At 32.5% G+C, this 19,003-nt stretch overlaps 1 protein-coding gene across 3 annotated transcripts; it reads left to right on the top strand.

The window, feature by feature from the left end:
- The first annotated feature begins 6,462 nt into the window (after positions 1–6,462).
- On the top strand, positions 6,463–12,085 carry LOC111894346 (uncharacterized). 3 transcript variants are annotated; one of them, XM_023890422.3, is made up of 12 exons: positions 6,463–6,650; positions 6,742–9,215; positions 9,310–9,438; positions 9,528–9,683; positions 9,745–10,078; positions 10,164–10,303; positions 10,384–10,599; positions 10,702–10,998; positions 11,078–11,225; positions 11,307–11,440; positions 11,530–11,616; positions 11,755–12,085. In XM_023890422.3, the coding sequence occupies exons 2-12, from the start codon at positions 6,759–6,761 to the stop codon at positions 11,839–11,841; spliced, it is 4,185 nt and encodes a 1,394-aa protein (XP_023746190.2). In that variant the 5' UTR covers positions 6,463–6,650; positions 6,742–6,758; the 3' UTR covers positions 11,842–12,085. The 3 variants fall into 3 exon arrangements, with proteins under 3 accessions (XP_023746190.2, XP_023746189.2, XP_052620112.1); XM_023890421.3 differs by having other exon boundaries at positions 6,722–9,215; XM_052764152.1 differs by having other exon boundaries at positions 6,463–9,215.
- Positions 12,086–19,003: the final 6,918 nt, after the last annotated feature.

Genomic DNA, 19,003 nt, shown 5'->3' with positions numbered 1-19,003 from the left:
GTAAAGTTGTTTTGCTATAATTAAGGGAGAGAATATTATGCTTCATTTCAAATCTAAACATTTAGGTTGTGGAATGTTAATAACTTAGTCAAAGAAACATAGTGTGTTCTTAAAATTTCGATTATGATTACGGCATTCCTCTTCACAATTCGAATTTTGAGAACATAGCAAATAAAATATTATGGCAGAAGATTGATATAGTATCAAATCTTTATGTAAGACATTATGCATCGTGTCCCATACGCTTCGGGTATAGGATCGATTGCAAATGCTATAATATTTGACCATTCTAAAATTTTCCAAATGTCTAGCGCATTTAGAGGGAAAAAGGACTAGAATCGGTTTTGACTAAAATAATTAAACAACTATCAAAGGACAATCCAAAGTTCGACGAGGATTGGTCGCTTGTGAGTAGTTGGAAGTATAGTATTGGAAAATATGGAAATGTTTCCGTATTGGATGGACCATATCGACATTATTATGAATAGACAAGATTCTATTAAGAATGAGTTGTCATATGGAAAATATGGAAACGTGTCCATACTGGGAATTGAATATTGAAAATCTATGTCTAGATTAGAAACTTTTATGCAAAAGGATGTTCAAAGGAATGTACTTTGAGTGAGAGACATCATATCTAAAGAATTGTATTGTAACAATTTCCGATAGAGGGCTTTGTAATATCATAGGCAATAGTCTTTGTGACTTTGGTGCAGTGACATTACGAAAGGATCATTGCATAACATGTTAGAATCTAGCATATTCTATAAGTAGCAAGAATTTGATATTCTTTCACTTATGAAAAAGGTTTTGGAGTTGTGAAATGAGAATGATTGAAAGTGTGTTTAATTTGATCTATTTCACAAAGTAAGAACCATAGGTAAACATTGTGTGCATGCTAAGAGCATGGGACAAGTGTAATAATTCAAGTAAGAAGTTGATTACCCGAAACAACAAATAATGAGTAATCGATATGGTGATAAATAAAAGGTGTTTTATTTATGCTCAAAGGGTTGAGGCCATATGGGATTAGTATTATTCTTGTGTTTCACTTTGCATGTTTTGACTTCCTGAATAATTTAATTGGTTAAGAACAGTAAAATTATTCGAACGGGCCACAGTCGTTCATATGTTGGAAGTAGGTATGAATGAAGATTATCATGAATTGGTGTGTGGAATGTCTAAAAGAGTATTAGACATAAGCAAATGTTTGCTACAACGTTCATGAGTGCTTATGAATACGAATTTAAGCATTGGATCAAACCCACACTCACTTGGATCACTCCATGGATTGTATCACGAGTGATTGGTGAGACGATAACATCTTATATTCTTGAAACCGAGATGTGTGAGTTGTATCTTGTAAATCGGTTGCACATTGATAATATGTAAACGCACTAGTAACTTGGTGTTATAAAACATATTGTTGTGTGTAATTCGGTGAGTGAGTGCAAGCAAGCATTGTATCAAATTTTATCCGTTCCTTTTATCCAAAGTAGGATAAAAGCGATATATTTGGGCCCCTTGATGATTTAGTGATGACAAACGTAAATGCTCGGCGGGGCTAAGGCTAATTTGATTTGTTCAATTAGTCAGTCGTCATAAATCGGAAGTCGAGAAATAGTACAAAGAGAATGATTAGAAATCATGTCTCATACGATATCTAGAATGGAGGAATATATGATCCCTTATCTAAAGGACACGCGTATCTGATAGGATCAGAGTTGACAACGGCTTTGGAAAGCTACGATTGCAGATCAGGATCTGAAGTCATACGCATAATAGTTATTAGACTTATCCAAGTGGGAGACTGTTGGATTAGTGTCTAAGTCCATAACTATTTTGGTATGTACTTGACCCGATGGTGCATGGTCCTTTTGGGTTGCCTTCACCAAAGCAACTTGATAGGATGAATTATGGAGATAAAGGATTAAATATGATTTATTAATATATTATGAGAATAATATATTAAAGGAGAAATCATATTGTTTAATTAATATTAGTCAATAATTAATTTGTAATTAGTTTTGTGACTAAGAGAGATTAATTAAACTTAAGGGACTGGAATTGTAATTATAAGATAATTGCAATTTGGGCCATGGATTGCCTTATATTAAGGAGTGGACGAATTCTATGGGGAAACCCATGAAGAAATCGTCCAAGGCCTTAAGGAAAGGGATCTATGGGTTGCTTAGGGCTTAAGCATCCAATTTAGGGTTTCCTTGTTAGATAACCCTAATAGCCTCCTATATATAGATCCCTTATGACCCAAAAACGTGGCTAAGCATCCTTCTAGGGTTTCACACGTTTTAGGGCAGCCTCCATCCTCTCTCCTATTCATCCTCTTGCTCTCGGTGTTTGTGAACCATTAGAGGAGTGACATTTGTGACTCTAAGCTTTCTAAAGCCAATACAAGGAGGAATTGGGATTGTTATTGCTATATAACAATCAAGGTAATATCTTAAAACCATTCTTATGTTAATATGATTACTTGTATGCTAGAATTAGGGTTTATAGTCTTGGATAACTTGCATGTACAATAGAGAAACCTAGATCCAAGCATTAGGGTTTGTATGAGCACATAGGATGTTCTTATGACCAAAACCCATCAAGTAAAACATAGATCCAAGGTTTCTAGGGTTGCATGTACAACTTAGGAGTGTTAGAATGCTCAAAATCCTTCAACCCAACTCCCAACCACCGACTAGGCGGCTGGTGACGTTGGAACAAGTTGAAGTGGCGACCAAAAGCCATTCCTAGCGGCAACGACGGGCCTGACGTCGAACATATAGGGAGGAACAAAGAAGTGAGATGTTGTTGGCTTACCAAGAGCATTTTGATCACTCATGGCCCGTGCGACGACATCCCCAACTTCAATCTTCGGTCTTCGGTGGCTCCTCTGGTTGCATGACGGTGAGGTTACAGGTGGATGAATGGCGGTTGGACTCGACACCGGTGGTGGTAGCTGGGATAGCTTCTCATGGTGGCGGCTGAAGAAGAGGTTAGGTTTAGGGTTTGGGTGATGTCACGAGAGGGAAGGATGACATCGAGTTTAATCTCGTGTCCATTCAAACTTTTGCACATGAAACAAGTCTAGTCCTTCCCCATAGAATCTTTTCCAAATTAAGGTTAATAGTTACCAAACAATCCTTCGCTTTGAGAATTATTTGCAAAACTAATCCCGGAATTACCTTTTAATCCCCAAGATCTCAATTTTGACATATTCAGTCCTTCCTTCTCTAATCGTTACCATATAAATCCCCATTTTACTCTTTAGTCCTTGTTTCCCACAATTTATTGCAATTCAAATCCAATTATTAGAATAAAGATTCCAATTTCCAGAATTTACGTCATTTAGCTCCTTATGTCAAACACTGGTAACTTTTTATGGATTTAGGGTCACTATTCGTTTATTAATTTTATCCATTTAATTATTTAATAAACGGGATGTTACAACCTTAGAGACTCCAAAACGTCTGAAAAGGCAATCTGTTTGGTCTAGAGTATGCAATACTCAAGAACATCATTGTTTGGGGGCAAAAAGACATAATAACATCATACAAGCTAGATCTAACCAAATAAGCATCAATGTATAAACTTTATACCTTCTGGAGATTGAGGAAGGTGCAAAACTTCCAGATCCAAGGTTGCTCTAAGCTTCCAATATGTTATCCTTTTCTTATCCTTCCTCTATGAACACCAAAACACATACACTAATGGCTCAAAGGATGCTCAAAAATGGATTAGGGTTAACTAGGGTCGAATACGGAGGTGGAGACTGAAGAAAGAAGAGGTATCAATGAGTTAAGGATGTTTAAATATGGTCCAAACCCTAAAAAATTAGGGTTTGACCCCTGACCACGTACGCCCAGCGTATGGATGCATCCCCCACTTTTCATTTAAATGCCATTTGTGACCAATTTGCAAGCAATTCTCATACTAATGGTCAAAATGTAAATACCTAGAAATCGAGATGTTACACATGCCCACAAATTAAGGATTTTTATGGTTCTTTTGGATGCAAAGAAGCCTTCTGGAAAGTTTGAGCAAGGGACTTAACGTATTAATGACTTAATGGAAAAATAAAATTACCAATGTGACTACGACGTGGCCAAGGCCTTGCCACGACATGGTGGACATTTCCATCATGTTTTCTGATCGAGCCGACCATGGTATGGCAATGGTCTTGTCATGATGTGGTGATCTGTTGAGTTGACTTTGACCGTTAACCTTTTGACCAATCAGACTTTTGGTCAAACTTGGTTAGAATTGAGTATTTGACTAAGGATTGGTCTCACTTTGGCTTTAGGTAGTTTGGGTTAGTTGTTCTATTTCTAAGTGTGCTATTAAGCTTCTGTTGAGTAGTTCATGTGAGTCTTCTCACTATACCATATAAGATGGTAGTTGTCTTTGTGACTCTTATATGAAAGACCGGGATTTGGCCCATGAAAATTGTATGAAATATCAAGATCTGGCCACTGTCAATGGTATGAAAGATCAAGATCTGACCCTTGGAAAATACATAAAAGACCAAGATTTGGCCCCTGACACTTGTATGTAAGACCAGGATTTAGCCATTGACATTGCATGAAAAGACCATGATTTGGCCCATGGCAGCAAGTGATTGTAAGACTATGACTTGGCCCATATTATTCACTTGGGGTTGAAATATGGTTGTTATATTATGTATGGTATGTGGTATATTGGGAAACTCACTAAGCTTTGTGCTTACGATTTTATGTTTAAATGTTGCAGTTTTTCTTATATCAAATAAAGGGCGCGACTTAATTGTATCGCATCCATTGGAGATTTCCACACTTAATAACTCTTATGTCTATACTCTGATAAATGTTTTGAATCAAATGGTTTTATTTAGATATTTAAAGTTGTAATTGGAACAAATGCTTTTATTTTTAAATGAAAATTTTTGTTTGAAATTTGGGACGTTACAAAAATATCATTTAACATAAAATTTTCTATGATAACATTACAAGATTTGTCTCTGGTTCAAGAGTCAAATTATGCGTTTAGTTTATATTTTCAAAAATTAACCCGATCCGTCATTGATATGTTTAAAAGTTGCACGTTCATCCTTGGATTCGTTAACCATACCTAAAAAGACTATTTTATCCTTATCTATTTTTTGGTTTATTTTTTATTTTTTTTATTATTAACAATTTAAAAAACAAATATGACCCACTATTACAAACCCATCATATACACGCTACTAACTCCTTTGACCCCTTTCTCTTATTCTCTCATATAGAACCTACCACCTAAGGTAGAAGGTTAGGGATGAGGGGGGGGGGGAACTCGAGTTGCAGGTTTCATGGCAGTGGAAGTATATGGTGGTAAAAGGTTGTTTCTCTAATACCCTATTACCGGAATGCAATCTACTACCCTCTCGTCGGAAAAACAAGAGTTGGCTAGGGTTTGGTGCACTAATGATAGAGAAGACAGAAGAGAGGTGTAGTGGTGTGCTAATATTTCTGGTGGGTCTTCACCATCGTAGATGTGCATATATTTTTGGCGAGTCTTTGCATTCCAACTTCAAAGATGTGTGGTGATATTAGAGGCAATGTTTTAAAACCCGGGTTTTTAGTTGACCCGGTGTGATGATTGGTTCACGGGTCAACCGGTTGAACTGTCGGGTTAACCCGGTTTATGGTATTTTTCTATTTTCATATATTTTTACTTTTCTGCATAATGTATAGACATATAAAACCAATAATTTGATGTCCACAAAGTTTAAACATTGAAAAAAAATATCAAAACATGTTATAGACCAATCTAAACACAATAAACAACCACATAGAATATAAATAACAAAACAAAACATAGTTTTAGACGAATCCAAACGCGCCACAACCAAACCAAATCATGGATCTTGAGAAACTGGAGTATTATAAGCATCGATCTCGCGGTCACTTAGTAATTGAAATTCACTATTAACTTCATGATCAACATGGTCACCTTGTGATTAAGAAGCCGGTTCGACACAAACGGTTCAATCCAGTCCATATTTGTATCCACGCCCTATTAAAACGGGTCAATCCGATTTTAACCGGTTCAACACAAACGGTTCGACCGCGATTTAAAGGAAACCCGACCAGTTCGATCCGGTCCGTATTTTTACAAAAAATCGGTCTCAATTGACCCGTCTTCTACCCTGGGTCACGATTCAACTGGTTGAACCGGCCGGGTCAATCCATGTTTTAAAACATTGATTAGAGGTGTAGTCATAATTTAATTAATATTTTTTATAATTAAAAATAATCAACAAACTTAAAAATATATGAAATAGAAATAGAAAAAGATAATACAATCATTTCATGAAAAGTATAACTTACCAATATTAAAATTTTATTATTACAAATAAAAACAAACTGTTTTTACATTTCTTACATGAAAATTGAAAACTGTACAAGGGCGAGGCTAAATATCGCATATTCGAATCAAGAAAAAGGGTCAATGTCAAAAGCCACATTTGAAAACCACCGAGAGATAAAAAAAAGCCCTCTTTTGATAGACCTTCATACACAACATCGCCGATCGCTGCGGTGGGACGCCACCACCCACCACCGCCTTCTGTAACCTGGGGATTCGAACTCATACCATCACCATTTCTCTCTCTTTGTCTCCATATATCAGTAAGCATCATCTTTCTCTATCTCTGTCTATAAATCTCAATATTTCAATGTATCAACGCATATGAAATTAGGTGTGGGTTTTGCTTTCAAGTAAACTCCAATTGACACATGGGTCGTAAGAAGCGAAACGTCGCTACTCGCTCCAAGGCGGCGACACCTGCTGATAATCCTCACCAGCTGCAGCTTTCCGTGGGTAATGACCACGATGGTGATGGTGATGTTAGCTCACTCACTACGGAACACAAATTGAGTGTGAATTCGTCGATTGTTCATGAGATACAGCCGAACCTAGAAAACGAAGTCTCGTTAGCGATTGAATCAGATGGTTACTCTGCTGTGAAAATCGAGTGCGAGAAAGCTCTAAATGCGCTTCGACGTGGGAATCATACCAAAGCCCTGAGGTTGATGAAGGAGATGTGTGCGAAACATGAGAACAAGGCTTACTTGGCGTTGATTCATCGAGTTCAAGGGACTGTCTGTGTTAAAGTTGCTTCCATCATAGATGATCCCAATGCTAAGCAGCGGCATTTGAAAAACGCAATCGAGTCCGCTAAGAAGGCAGTGATGCTATCACCAAATTCCGCAGAGTTTGCACATTTTTATGCAAATCTGCTGTATGAAACAGCTAATGACGGAAAGGATTACGAGGACTCGGTGCATGAGTGTGAGCGTGCTTTATGTATCAAGAATCCAATAGATCCTGGGAAGGAGAGCTTGCAGGATGAAAGCCAGCAGAAGATCTCCTCAGCAGATGCAAGGATCGGGCATGTCCAGAATGAGCTTCGTGCATTGCTTCAGAGGGCCAATCTTGGTACTATTTCAAGTTGGATGAAGAATCTAGGGAATGGGGAGGAGAAATTTAGGATTATTCCTATCAGGAGGGCTCCCGATGACCCCATGGATGTAAGAGTAGTTCAAGCCAGAAGACCAAATGACATCAAGAAAGCAAGCAAGACAGATGAAGAACGAAAGAAGGAGATTGAGGTTAAAGTGGCTGCAGCAAGGCTGTTGCAGCAGAAACAGGAGTTGTCCCTATCCCAAACAGAAGGGGATAAAGCTTCAGAACCTTCTTCAGGGCCTGGTCAACGAATTGAACGTAGGAAGAACGGAAAGGTGAGGAAGAATGCATCTAACGCTGAGAGAAAAGAATCTATTCTCCCTTTTTGGAAGTCCATGAGTGTGGATTTGAAGAAAGATATGTTTAAGATAAAGATATCGGATATCAAGGCCCATTTTAGATCACTAAAAGATGGGTTGGCATATGAAATCATTTCTGAAGCTTTATCCTTTGGTGTGAGTAACAATGATTGGAAATTTTGGATGTGTTGTCGATGCAATGAGAAATTTTCAGATCCTGAATCACACAAACAGCACATTATACACGACCATGTGGACAGTTTACCCCCAAAATTACAGGCAGTGTTGCCTCCCATTGTTGATAGTGAATGGTCAGAAATGCTTCTTACCTTTCCTTGGAAACCATTAGATGTGAATGCTTCAGTCAGAATGATTGAATTGCAACCAAATTTTGATTGTGTCCCAATTGAATGGGATGAAGATGAAGTTCACAAGGGAGATTTCAACCCTAACAGTTGGCCTTCATCTAATGACATCGAGCGAACAAAGCTTCTTGAAAAAATAAAATCTTTATTCCATTTGCTTATCAAACATAAATGCCTTGCAGCTAGTCATCTTACTAAAGTTATACAGTTTGCAATTGAAGAGCTACACCCTCAGCTTCTTAACTGTAATGTGGAGCAATCACCCATTTGTATATGCTTCCTTGGAGCTATAGAGCTTAAAAAAGTGCTTGTATTTCTTCAAGAACTTTCTAATTCATGTGGGGTAGGTAGGTATTCAGAGAAAGGTAATGCCATGGAAGAGTTACACTTGCAGAGTGTCACACAAGGGATTGGAATGGCTGAAAGAATAGTTTTCAATGAAGACAGTTCAACTCTCTTGTTGGATGAGAACAGGTTATCACATCATGATGATGATGATGATGGTGATGATGATGATGAAGATGATGATTCTTTTTTGTCCTGGATATTTTTGGGTCCCACAAGTCGCGAACAGTTGACAAACTGGACAAGAGGTAGAGAGGAGAAGGTGAATCAAGGAACAGAGATTGTACAGATGCTTGGTAAGGAATTGTCCCATTTGCAAAGCTTATGTGATAGAAAGTTAGAGCATATAAACTATGAAGAATCATTACAGTTAGTTGAAGATCTTTGCCTACAAGAAGGCAAGAGAAGAGAGAATCCAACAGAATTTGTTTGTCAAAGTTACGAGTCTGTATTGAGGAAACGAAGAGACGAGCTTGTTGACCATGACAATGAAGTCAACTGTGTTAACAGATTTGAAGTAGATGCCTTGACTAATATTCTAAAAGAAGCAGAATCTTTGAATGTTTATGGTGGTTTGAGTGTGAGTGTGAGTATGAGTTCTCATGTATATGATTTGGAATCCGGTGAAGATAATTGGAGGGTGAATGACTATCTCCATCAGTTAGATTCTTGCATAGAAGTTGCAATCCAGAAACAAAAAGAACAGCTGTCTGTTGAGGTTAGTTACATTTATAAAAAAGACTTTGTTTTTCACATTAAAAAAAGATAATTTTTTTTTTTCTCCACTTCATCTCACTTTCTCAGAAATGCAGCTTAGCAAAATCGATGCAAGAATCATGCGAAATGTGAGTGGAATGCAGCAGCTTGAAGCAAAGTTAGGTCCTTTATGTGGTCATGATTTTGCACTCATAGTTGTGCCTCTTGTAAAATCATATTTACGGGTTGGTAGACAAATTTCCTATTGTTATTACACATGCTTTATTTAAGTATGAATGTTTTTTTTTTTTTTTTTTTTTCATGTTTTGTTTAGGCACATATAGAGAATTTAGCAGAAAAAGATGCAACAGAGAAATCGGATGCTGCTAGAGAAGCTTTCTTGGCTGAACTTGCTTTAGATTCTAAAAAGGGGACAAAGCAAATTAATAAAAGAAAGAACAAGGAATACAGAAAGATGAAGGATGCAAAGGTCTGAATTAATTTTTTATAATCTTTTAGATTTTTTAAAGAAAGTATTGTTGTATTTGCAGGCTACAAGCACTTGTGACAGTGAAAGTGTTGATGAAGATGGTGTTGATATGAATAAACATGAAGATGAAGCTATGAGAAGAAAAATGGAGCTTGAAGCTGAAGAAAGGAAGCTTGAAGAAACATTGGAATATCAAAGAAGAATTGAAGATGAAGCTAAACAAAAACATCTTGCAGAACAACAACATAAAAGTAACTCAAGAGTACAAGTTTTTGATGTTTTCAAGAATCAAACAAATGGACATGTGGAAGATTCTTCTAGAAAGACTAAAGCAGAAGATGTTGATGAAAAAAGATTCCAAGCTGACCTGTCAAAAGCCGTCCGCCAAAGCCTTGGTATTTATTTATTATAATAAACATATGTTTTTTAATTTTTTTTTGCTGACATGTCAAAATTGTTTTTTTTTTTGAAATATTCCAGATGTGTTTCACTCACACTATGAAGGTGGGGAAGAAGACTCGTGTGTGACATCTATTGAAGCTGTTGAAGACAATGTATATGGTACAGGATTGAAGAATGAAGTTGGTGAATACAACTGCTTTTTAAATGTTATTATACAGGTTATTTTATTTTATAATAATAATAATAAAAAAAAAAAGATTTACTTCTACAAATCTCTTCTCACATATCAATTACACAGTCTTTATGGCATCTGAGACGTTTCCGCGAGGAGTTTTTGAGCACGTCCACGTCAGCACATGTCCACGTTGGCGATCCGTGTGTGACATGCGCATTACATGACATATTTAAAGCTTTAAACACAGCTTCTACAGACTCAAAATCCCAAGCTGTTGCCCCTACTGCTCTTAGAATCGCTCTCAGCAACTTGTATCCACACAGTAGCTTTTTTCAAGAGGTAAACGATTTACTAAATGTAGCTTATATATTTGTTTTGTATATTTAATTAAGTGTTATTATTAAATAAGCTATAAGATTATTTGATTATGTGATTTGTCAGGCACAAATGAATGATGCTTCTGAAGTATTGGGAGTTATATTTGATTGTTTACACAAATCATTCATATCATCTGGTTCTAGATCTAGTGTTATTTCTGATATTGAGGAAAAGGAAAACAGTAGAATGGGAATGGGGGAATGGGAGTGTGAAAATAAAGGGAGGTGTACAGCTCATTCGCTTTTTGGAATGGATATTTTTGAAAGAATGAATTGTTATAATTGTGGGTTGGAAACAAGACGTTTGAAATACACCTCTTTCTTCCATCAGATCAATGCCAATTCCCTTCGCACCATGAAGGTATATTATATAATATACCCTTTAATTACTTTTCATGCATAAAATTAATTTATTTATATGTTGATATTATTTTATTTAGGTTATGTGTCCAGAGAGCTGTTTGGATGAGCTGTTGAATCTTGTTGAAATGAATCATCAATTAGGTTGTGATCCGGAGGATGGTGGCTGTGGGAAGCTTAACTACATTCATCATATTCTTTCTACTCCGCCACACATTTTCACAACAGGTTTTTCTATTTTTTTTAAAAATTTTTCTTGAAATTTGTTTTTATGAATTTTGTTAAACAGTTTTGATTTTGTTTTTGTAGTACTTGGATGGCAGAATACTTGTGAAAGTGTTGAAGATATAAAGGCGACATTGGCAGCCTTATCCACTGACATTGATTTAAGTGTTCTTTATCGTGGCCTTGACCCAAACAACAGGCGCAACCTTGTTTCAGTGGTACTCTTTTTTTAAATTATAAATTATAATTAAAAAAAAATATATATATTTTTTATAAAGAATTATTTAACTATTGTTATTCTTTTAAGGTATGCTATTATGGGCAGCATTATCATTGTTTTGCATACAGCCATGTTCATCAACGATGGGTCATGTATGATGACAAAACTGTCAAGGTGTGTATATATGTATGTGTTTTACAATCGTTTTATGGAATGAGACTTTCTTTCAAACATGTTGTTTGTTATGTACAAAATGTTGGTTGAAATGAAAAAAGTGACGACATGTTTTGTGATTGATGTTGCGTGTAACAGGTAATTGGAAGATGGGAGGATGTGGTTTCAATGTGTGAAAAAGGGCATTTGCAACCTCAGGTTCTCTTTTATGAAGCCGTAAATTAGTATTTTATATTTTTTATATAATATATAATATATAATATAGTTGCGGAAGCTGTGTATGATTATTATTATTATATATATAAGGAAATTTTGTCCTAGAGTTGGTAATTTTTGTTTCGAGGTAAATTAGTCATAGTTCTAGATAAATATGAGTATATCACCTTTGTATTTTTGGGTTATAATTACATTACATTTGCCCTATAAATCAACAACCCCCAAAACTGGAAAATGGGCTTTTATCTATTAATGTTATGTTTTTGTAGTGACTATAAGTCAATCCAATATTTAATTTATTTTGATCAAGTCGTTTGTTTATTTTTATTTGGTGGGTGTATCTACACTACTCTTTAGAGTAGTAACATCATAGTTTTAACTTAAGTCTAGCTTTTATCCAATTTAATAATTTCTGTTATTACTGAATACCAAATCTATTCTATTTCTATGACATGAGTGTGAATGTTACCAAATCACCACGCTTTTATCCAATTAATGTCTCTACATGTAAAGTATGAAATGTTATTTATCTCTAAAATGATAATGTTAACAGTATATTAATTGAGAAAAAAAAAAAAAAGCTTAGCTATTATGGCTTAGAAAAAATGGCAAATCACACTGGGATGAGCATTTTAATTGAAAAACCGAACCATAATATAACCGAACCATTAGCAAAAGATATGGTGTGGTTTATAATTTTGATTAATTGAATACATATGGATATTGTTCGGTTATGGTTTTTATCCGAACCGAACCAATATTATTAATAAATATTTTTAATATAATACAATATCAAATACTCCCTCCTCATCCTATATTTATTGTCCACTATAGATTTTTAAAATTTTTATTCTTCAACTTTGACCATAAATATTTTTGTTTTTGATATATAATACTTGATGTAAAATATATGAATGAATTGTGTTTTAAATGTTTTTTCATTGTTATAAATTTTATCAAGTAATTTATAACAGAAATAAAAATATTTCAGATCAAAGTTGATAAATAAATACTTAAAAAGTCAAAAAATAGACAATAAATATGTGATGTATGAAGTATCTTGTATGTAATTAAAAGGAAATTATTTGGAATTATATATAAGTAATCTCTCTCTCTCTCTCTCTCTCTCTATATATATATATATATATATATATATATATATATATATATATATATATATATATATATATATATATATATATATATATATATATATATATATGTTTTGTTGAGATTAAACGACTAAAACCGTTATCCAAAACTAATATTAATCGCTACTAAATGGTTATTGAAATATATTAACCAATTGTAATGATTGTGCGGTTTTGAGCAATAACCAAACCAAACAGCCCTATACAAACCTCTAAATCGCAAAACACTAGCTATATGATTTGTCATACTATAAAGACTCAATATAGCAAATATTTTTACAATGGGCCATGAGATATTTACTGTTTTCTATTTTTTTCTTCCTAATAATTCCCTTTCAAGCTTAGTTGTGGGCTTCCACATTAGTTTAAAACATGCCGAGTATTCTACCGTAGACTTAACAATGTAGTTATGTAGATAGGAAATGACAATTAAAATAAAAAATGATGAAAAGGTAAAATGTAAAGAAATATGCACTTTTTTTAATCATATGCGTCAAAAGACGTCTGTATAGTTCCATTTTTTTTTTTTGACAATAATTAACATATTTTATCGAGATTTTTTTTTTTATTCAAGAGGTTGATCGCAAGATCTCGAATCAACATGTTGGTCCTATGATATATATCTGTATCGAGCATGATACCAAAGCTCTTATTTTTTTTTTTTTTTATAAACTTTCTTGGTAGATGGGTAATACCAATGTATGCCTCAAAATAAAACCTTATTTATGCATAACTGAGATGTCTCATTTAGAGGAGAGAGCGGTTTATGAAGATCCCTAACAAAAGTGCATCAATATTTTTTTATAAACATAATGATTTTTATTAACATATGAACATTTTTATAGGATATGAAAAGCAATTTACAGCATATGAAAGAAACTTCCTTAATATTGGATTTTTTGTTTTTCAATATTTTTTTTGTTGGACCTACCAAAAACCAATTCGGCAGCGAATAGTGAACTTTGTCAGTGGTTTATTGCGAAATTAATTGTTTTTTGTGTAAAAAACGTAACATAAAGGTTATTTAATGGCAAAACAAAAACTATAATTACTAAATTAATGTTTTTCTCATATTATTTATGTCAAAATTAGCTTCTGTTCAAGATTGATATAATTCAACTGTTTAGATCATACAATCTCTCTCTATATTTCTGTTTCAATTTTGTTAAAAACGTTTTGCTTGTTTGGAAAAAAAGCATTTTTCATACCAAAATCCTTTTCACCTTATATTATTGTTCCAAAATAATTAATTATATATTTTATAAAATTTTATTTAAATATAATAATATATATAACTGAAAATATAAAGTACCATAACATTTTTATTTATTCATAGATATATTATTACCATATGTTTTAATTATTTTGGGTTGTATTGTAAAAGGGGAAGAATTAAACAAGAGTGGACATGTAAGTTGTAACTTGGTATCCATTTCAAGCTTTCATCAGTTGTAAAGCTCATATGGGGTTGATGTTAAATGACCATTATCACCATGTCATAGCATCGCCTGACACCTGTGGCCTGAGTGTTAGGTGAGGATAAAAATGAATAAAGTCATTGTATGAGATTTCACTCCCCTTGTACTTAGATTATACGCCCTCATATGTACAAGTGTATGCAATTTATCTATATACTCTTATTTATATTATACAACTCTTATAATATAAATCAACTGAAAATATATTTATCATTTAATATTCGATAAAATAATTCATCTCATAAAATAGTTCTGATTTGTTTCCACCTAATTAATTAAATATATCCACGACTTTATATAATCAACTTGCTCATTTCTTATTTCGCAAAACATCTATCTAAAAAACATATAGTCATCTAGATCAACGTTTTTATATATTTTTATTTGGTTTCCAGAAGTAGCTGAAAAACTAATTAGTTTTTACAAACATAATTTATACTTAATCTGGATGGTTTATGATTTATGGACAAAATATAAATTAAAGCTATGTACTTAGTTTTTATTTATATACCATATTGCAAAATCATTATTTAAGTATCTATGTTATAAAAACCTGACACCTAACTTTTAATAAGCGTGTCACTTATTCACATAACATAGTTTATAATTTAATTAAAAACTTGTAACATAAACAACTAAACATTCATCTTAACAAAACTTTCCAAAAATAAATTTAGTCGAAAGCAAAAAAAAAAAAAATCATGCAATTTGTCGTATTATTTGGTGACTACATAGTACTGACCTACTTATTGCTGAGTAAAAGAATTATTTTTTTCTGTCATCATATTATTGTACATTATGTATTAAATAAAAAGTTGTATATAAAATTTTCGTAAATAATATATTTAAACAAATTTCAACATTGTGGTACTCCTATATATTTAAGTTCCATGCATCTAAACATCCACCATTGACACAATTTTTGCTAACCACTTTCACTCAACAAACCGAACCAAAATGACCCTCAAGGGTGCGACCACCCAAGCATGTGCCGCCTGCAAATACCAACGCAAGCGGTGCACCCCTGACTGCACCCTCGCACCACACTTCCGACCCGAACACCCAGTAGTCTTTAAAAACGCACACAAGCTTTTCGGTGTAAAGAACATCTTAAGAATCCTCCAACAAATCGAACCACACCACGAAACCGAAGCCATGCGGTCCATAATCTATGAAGCTAACATGCGAGACCAGTTCCCAGTTTACGGTTGCCTCACTGCAATCTACGACCTTCGGTACCAAATAAGACAAGCAGAGGAGGAGCTCCATGATGTACTCACTCAACTTGCCTTTTGTAAACAGTGTCATCAAAAGCAACATGCGACAAACTTGTCCAATGTTGTATCCCATGATTCGTTACAACTTGGCATGACTGTAGTGCAACCAGATAATGCACCACTCATACACGACCATGAGGAAATGCTCCCGGTCTTTGATAATATTGAAAACTGCAGTCATACATAGGTTCGGAGGAGTGAATAAATCGACAATAACGACCATAAAAGTGTTGACTTCTACGAAGAATGTCTGTATATGCACGTTTTAATGGGTTTTTGGTGATTGTCTAGCTATATATGCATGTATGTATATGCCATATGTAATTTGGGGTTCGTTTAAAGGATTCAAATCTTGTTTAAGATTCCTATACTAATCCGCTTCTATATATGTTATGTTGAAGTCTATATTTTTATAGTGACATTTTTAATAGAAGATATAGAATTTCACATATTAAATACCTAACTAACATGGTGTCAAAGCTAACTATTAGCATCTGGATACTTAAAAACTTTTTTTGTATTTTTATAACTAGAGTTGTTATAGTTTTTTAAAATCAAAATACACAATCTTATTTTATGTTCATACAAGACATAATCTTATTTTATGTTTTATTAAATCGATTTATGTTTATTAAATCAATTGATTAACTAATAAAAAAATCTAACAAGGATATAAAATACAACTTTATTAAATATAGGGATCAAATATGATAAAGTTTGAAAAAAGATTAGAGAATAATAAGTGTTTGGAGAAACCTCTCAACAAAGCTTTTGTTCTCTAATGGTAAAAAGTTTTCCAAAAACTTATCAAATAGTAATTTAAAAAAAAAAAAAAAAAACTATGATTAAAGAACTCTAATGTTGATTAAGAGATATATTGTTATTGGTAAAATCAAATTTAACTTCTTAAACTCTAACCATAATCGTTATAAATGCAAAATTAGAAAGAAACTTCTTTCATGCGAGGTCATAGACTATATGGATCATATGAAGGTATAGGCACAGTGAGTATTTTGATTTTTGAGGAGCAATATTTTTGAAGCATTGTTATTGGTTGCTAATAGAAATAGTAGAAGTAGAATTAATTGGACTGGTTACAAAATTCAGTGTTTCATGACTCTTTGTAATTGTTTTCGTTTCTAGCTACTCGTAATAATAATAATAATAATAATAATAATAATAATAATAATAATAATAATAATAATAATAACTTCTTTAAAAAAAAATTACGTATTTTGCGTTTTGTCTCCAAATCCGGCGATTGTAGGATGATAGACGAGAGATCACGGGACAACCATTTTATGATGACAAAACTGCGAAAATGGTCCCTATGGTTTCTCATTTTATGTGATTACGGTCCAAACGTTCATATCCTTAAAATGACAATTTAACTCCTAAGGACCATTTTCACAGTTTTGTCTTTTACTATACTATAATGACCATTTTTACATATATTCTTTTTTATTTTAATGAAGTATTATATATTAATAGATATTTTTTTAATATATAATATTATATATTAATAAATATTTTTTTATTGGATTATTAATTTATTTTAGTAGATTTAAAAAAAAATTGTTGGAGTAGTTCTTTTTTATTAAATTATTATATATCAATACATATAGTTTTTAATATATAATATTTATATCATAATAAATATTATATTATTGGATTATTAATTTTTTTAGTCAATTTTTGTAATTTTTAATTATTTTTTATTGTATTGTTACTTTTAATTTATTATTTTCTTCATATATTAAATGTAGTTTTATTGGATTATTAATTTATTTTAGTTAATTATTTTTTTAAATTTTTCTGTCGAAGTAATTATTTTTTATTGAATTATTATATATCAGTACATATAGTTTTTAATATATAATATATAATATTTATATCATAATAAATATTATATAATGAGATTATTACATATTACGAAACATTATTTTATTGGATTATTAATTTCTTTTAGTTGGCTCTTTTTATAATTTCTTTTTGTTGGAGCAATTCGTTTTTATTAGATTATTATATATCAACAAATACTATTTTTAATATATAATATTTACATCATAATAAATAATACATTATTGGATTATTAATTTTTGTAATTTGTTTTTTTGAATTATTAATTTATTGAAATATTACTTTTAATTTATTATTTTTTTAATATAAATATTGTCTTATTGGATTATTATTTTATTTTGAATGTATACTATTAATTTTTTTAATTTTATTAGTTTCACCACAAAGTAGCCGAAATACGTGAAAGTGTCGCTTATCATCGTCAAAAAATTAGCAAGATCTGGGGTTGTTCGGTATTTGGATAAAACCGAATTGTGTAATTGGACAATTCGGATTGGACTATTTGGTTCAGATATTTGGATTTTTGGATTGGTTTTCGACAAAACCGAATTATTATTTTGGATTTCGGATTGGTTATGGTTTATAAAATAAGAACCGAATACTAAAAAAAAATGAATAATAGTTTATTATTTATTTATTTTTAATATATATCTATAAGTATTTATTAATTTTGTAATTTATTTTTTGAAATAGGTGCGAAAAGTTTCACCTAATAAAATATATTACTATGCATTTTCTTTCAAAAGTTTTTTTTATCTATAAAATATTAAAATATAATATAGCTTCTTAATAGTTGTGTATAAATTTCAAATCGTAACTAAATAATTTGTTTTTGCTTCTTGTCTAAAATTCAGTAATATTATAATTATGTCATTTTAAAATGTTTTAGTTTTTCTTAAAAACCGAATTATAAAAACCGATCCAACCGAATTGTAATCGGATCGGATCAGATTTGAATTTAGTTTGGACCATTCGGATCCATGTTTTGAAAACCGAAATCAATTTGGATTCACTTAATTGGATTGAATCAAACTGATCCATCCAAACGAACATCCCTAGCAGGATCACCTCCAAACACCTTCATCGGAGGTTCAATAGAGTTGGTAGCCACCTGCGACAACCTCTTCATAATCCACTGGAATCCTTCATATCTCACATAATGCGCAACAAACCCCGATAACATTCATAAGTGGTGGTGGTATTTTCCCAATGATTTCTCATTGTAAGCTAGATGAAATGAAAGTGTTTGGCAACTATCATAACGATTTCGATGATGAGAGACGACGATTTTGCGTATCCCATGACTTTGTGGTGGAACCAATAAAATTAACGAGAACTATTATTATAATCCGATAAAATAATATTTAGTATATGAAGAAAATAATAAACTAAAAGTAATAATCCA

Source organism: Lactuca sativa, chromosome 5 (assembly GCF_002870075.4).
Source record: "Lactuca sativa cultivar Salinas chromosome 5, Lsat_Salinas_v11, whole genome shotgun sequence".
Lineage (NCBI taxonomy): Eukaryota > Viridiplantae > Streptophyta > Magnoliopsida > Asterales > Asteraceae > Lactuca > Lactuca sativa.
Note: the sequence above shows the minus strand (reverse complement) of the source record. Positions and strands in the feature narration are given on the sequence as shown.

What these genes read in the sequence shown, in the direction of transcription:
- LOC111894346 (XM_023890422.3), top strand. Translation starts at nt 6,759, where the DNA reads ATGGGTCGTAAGAAGCGAAACGTCGCTACTCGCTCCAAGGCGGCGACA. An exon ending in GAAAGATGAAGGATGCAAAG is followed by an intron (nt 9,684 to 9,744) that starts GTCTGAATTAAT and finishes TTGTATTTGCAG; the next exon opens with GCTACAAGCACTTGTGACAG. An exon ending in TTTTAAATGTTATTATACAG is followed by an intron (nt 10,304 to 10,383) that starts GTTATTTTATTT and finishes TCAATTACACAG; the next exon opens with TCTTTATGGCATCTGAGACG.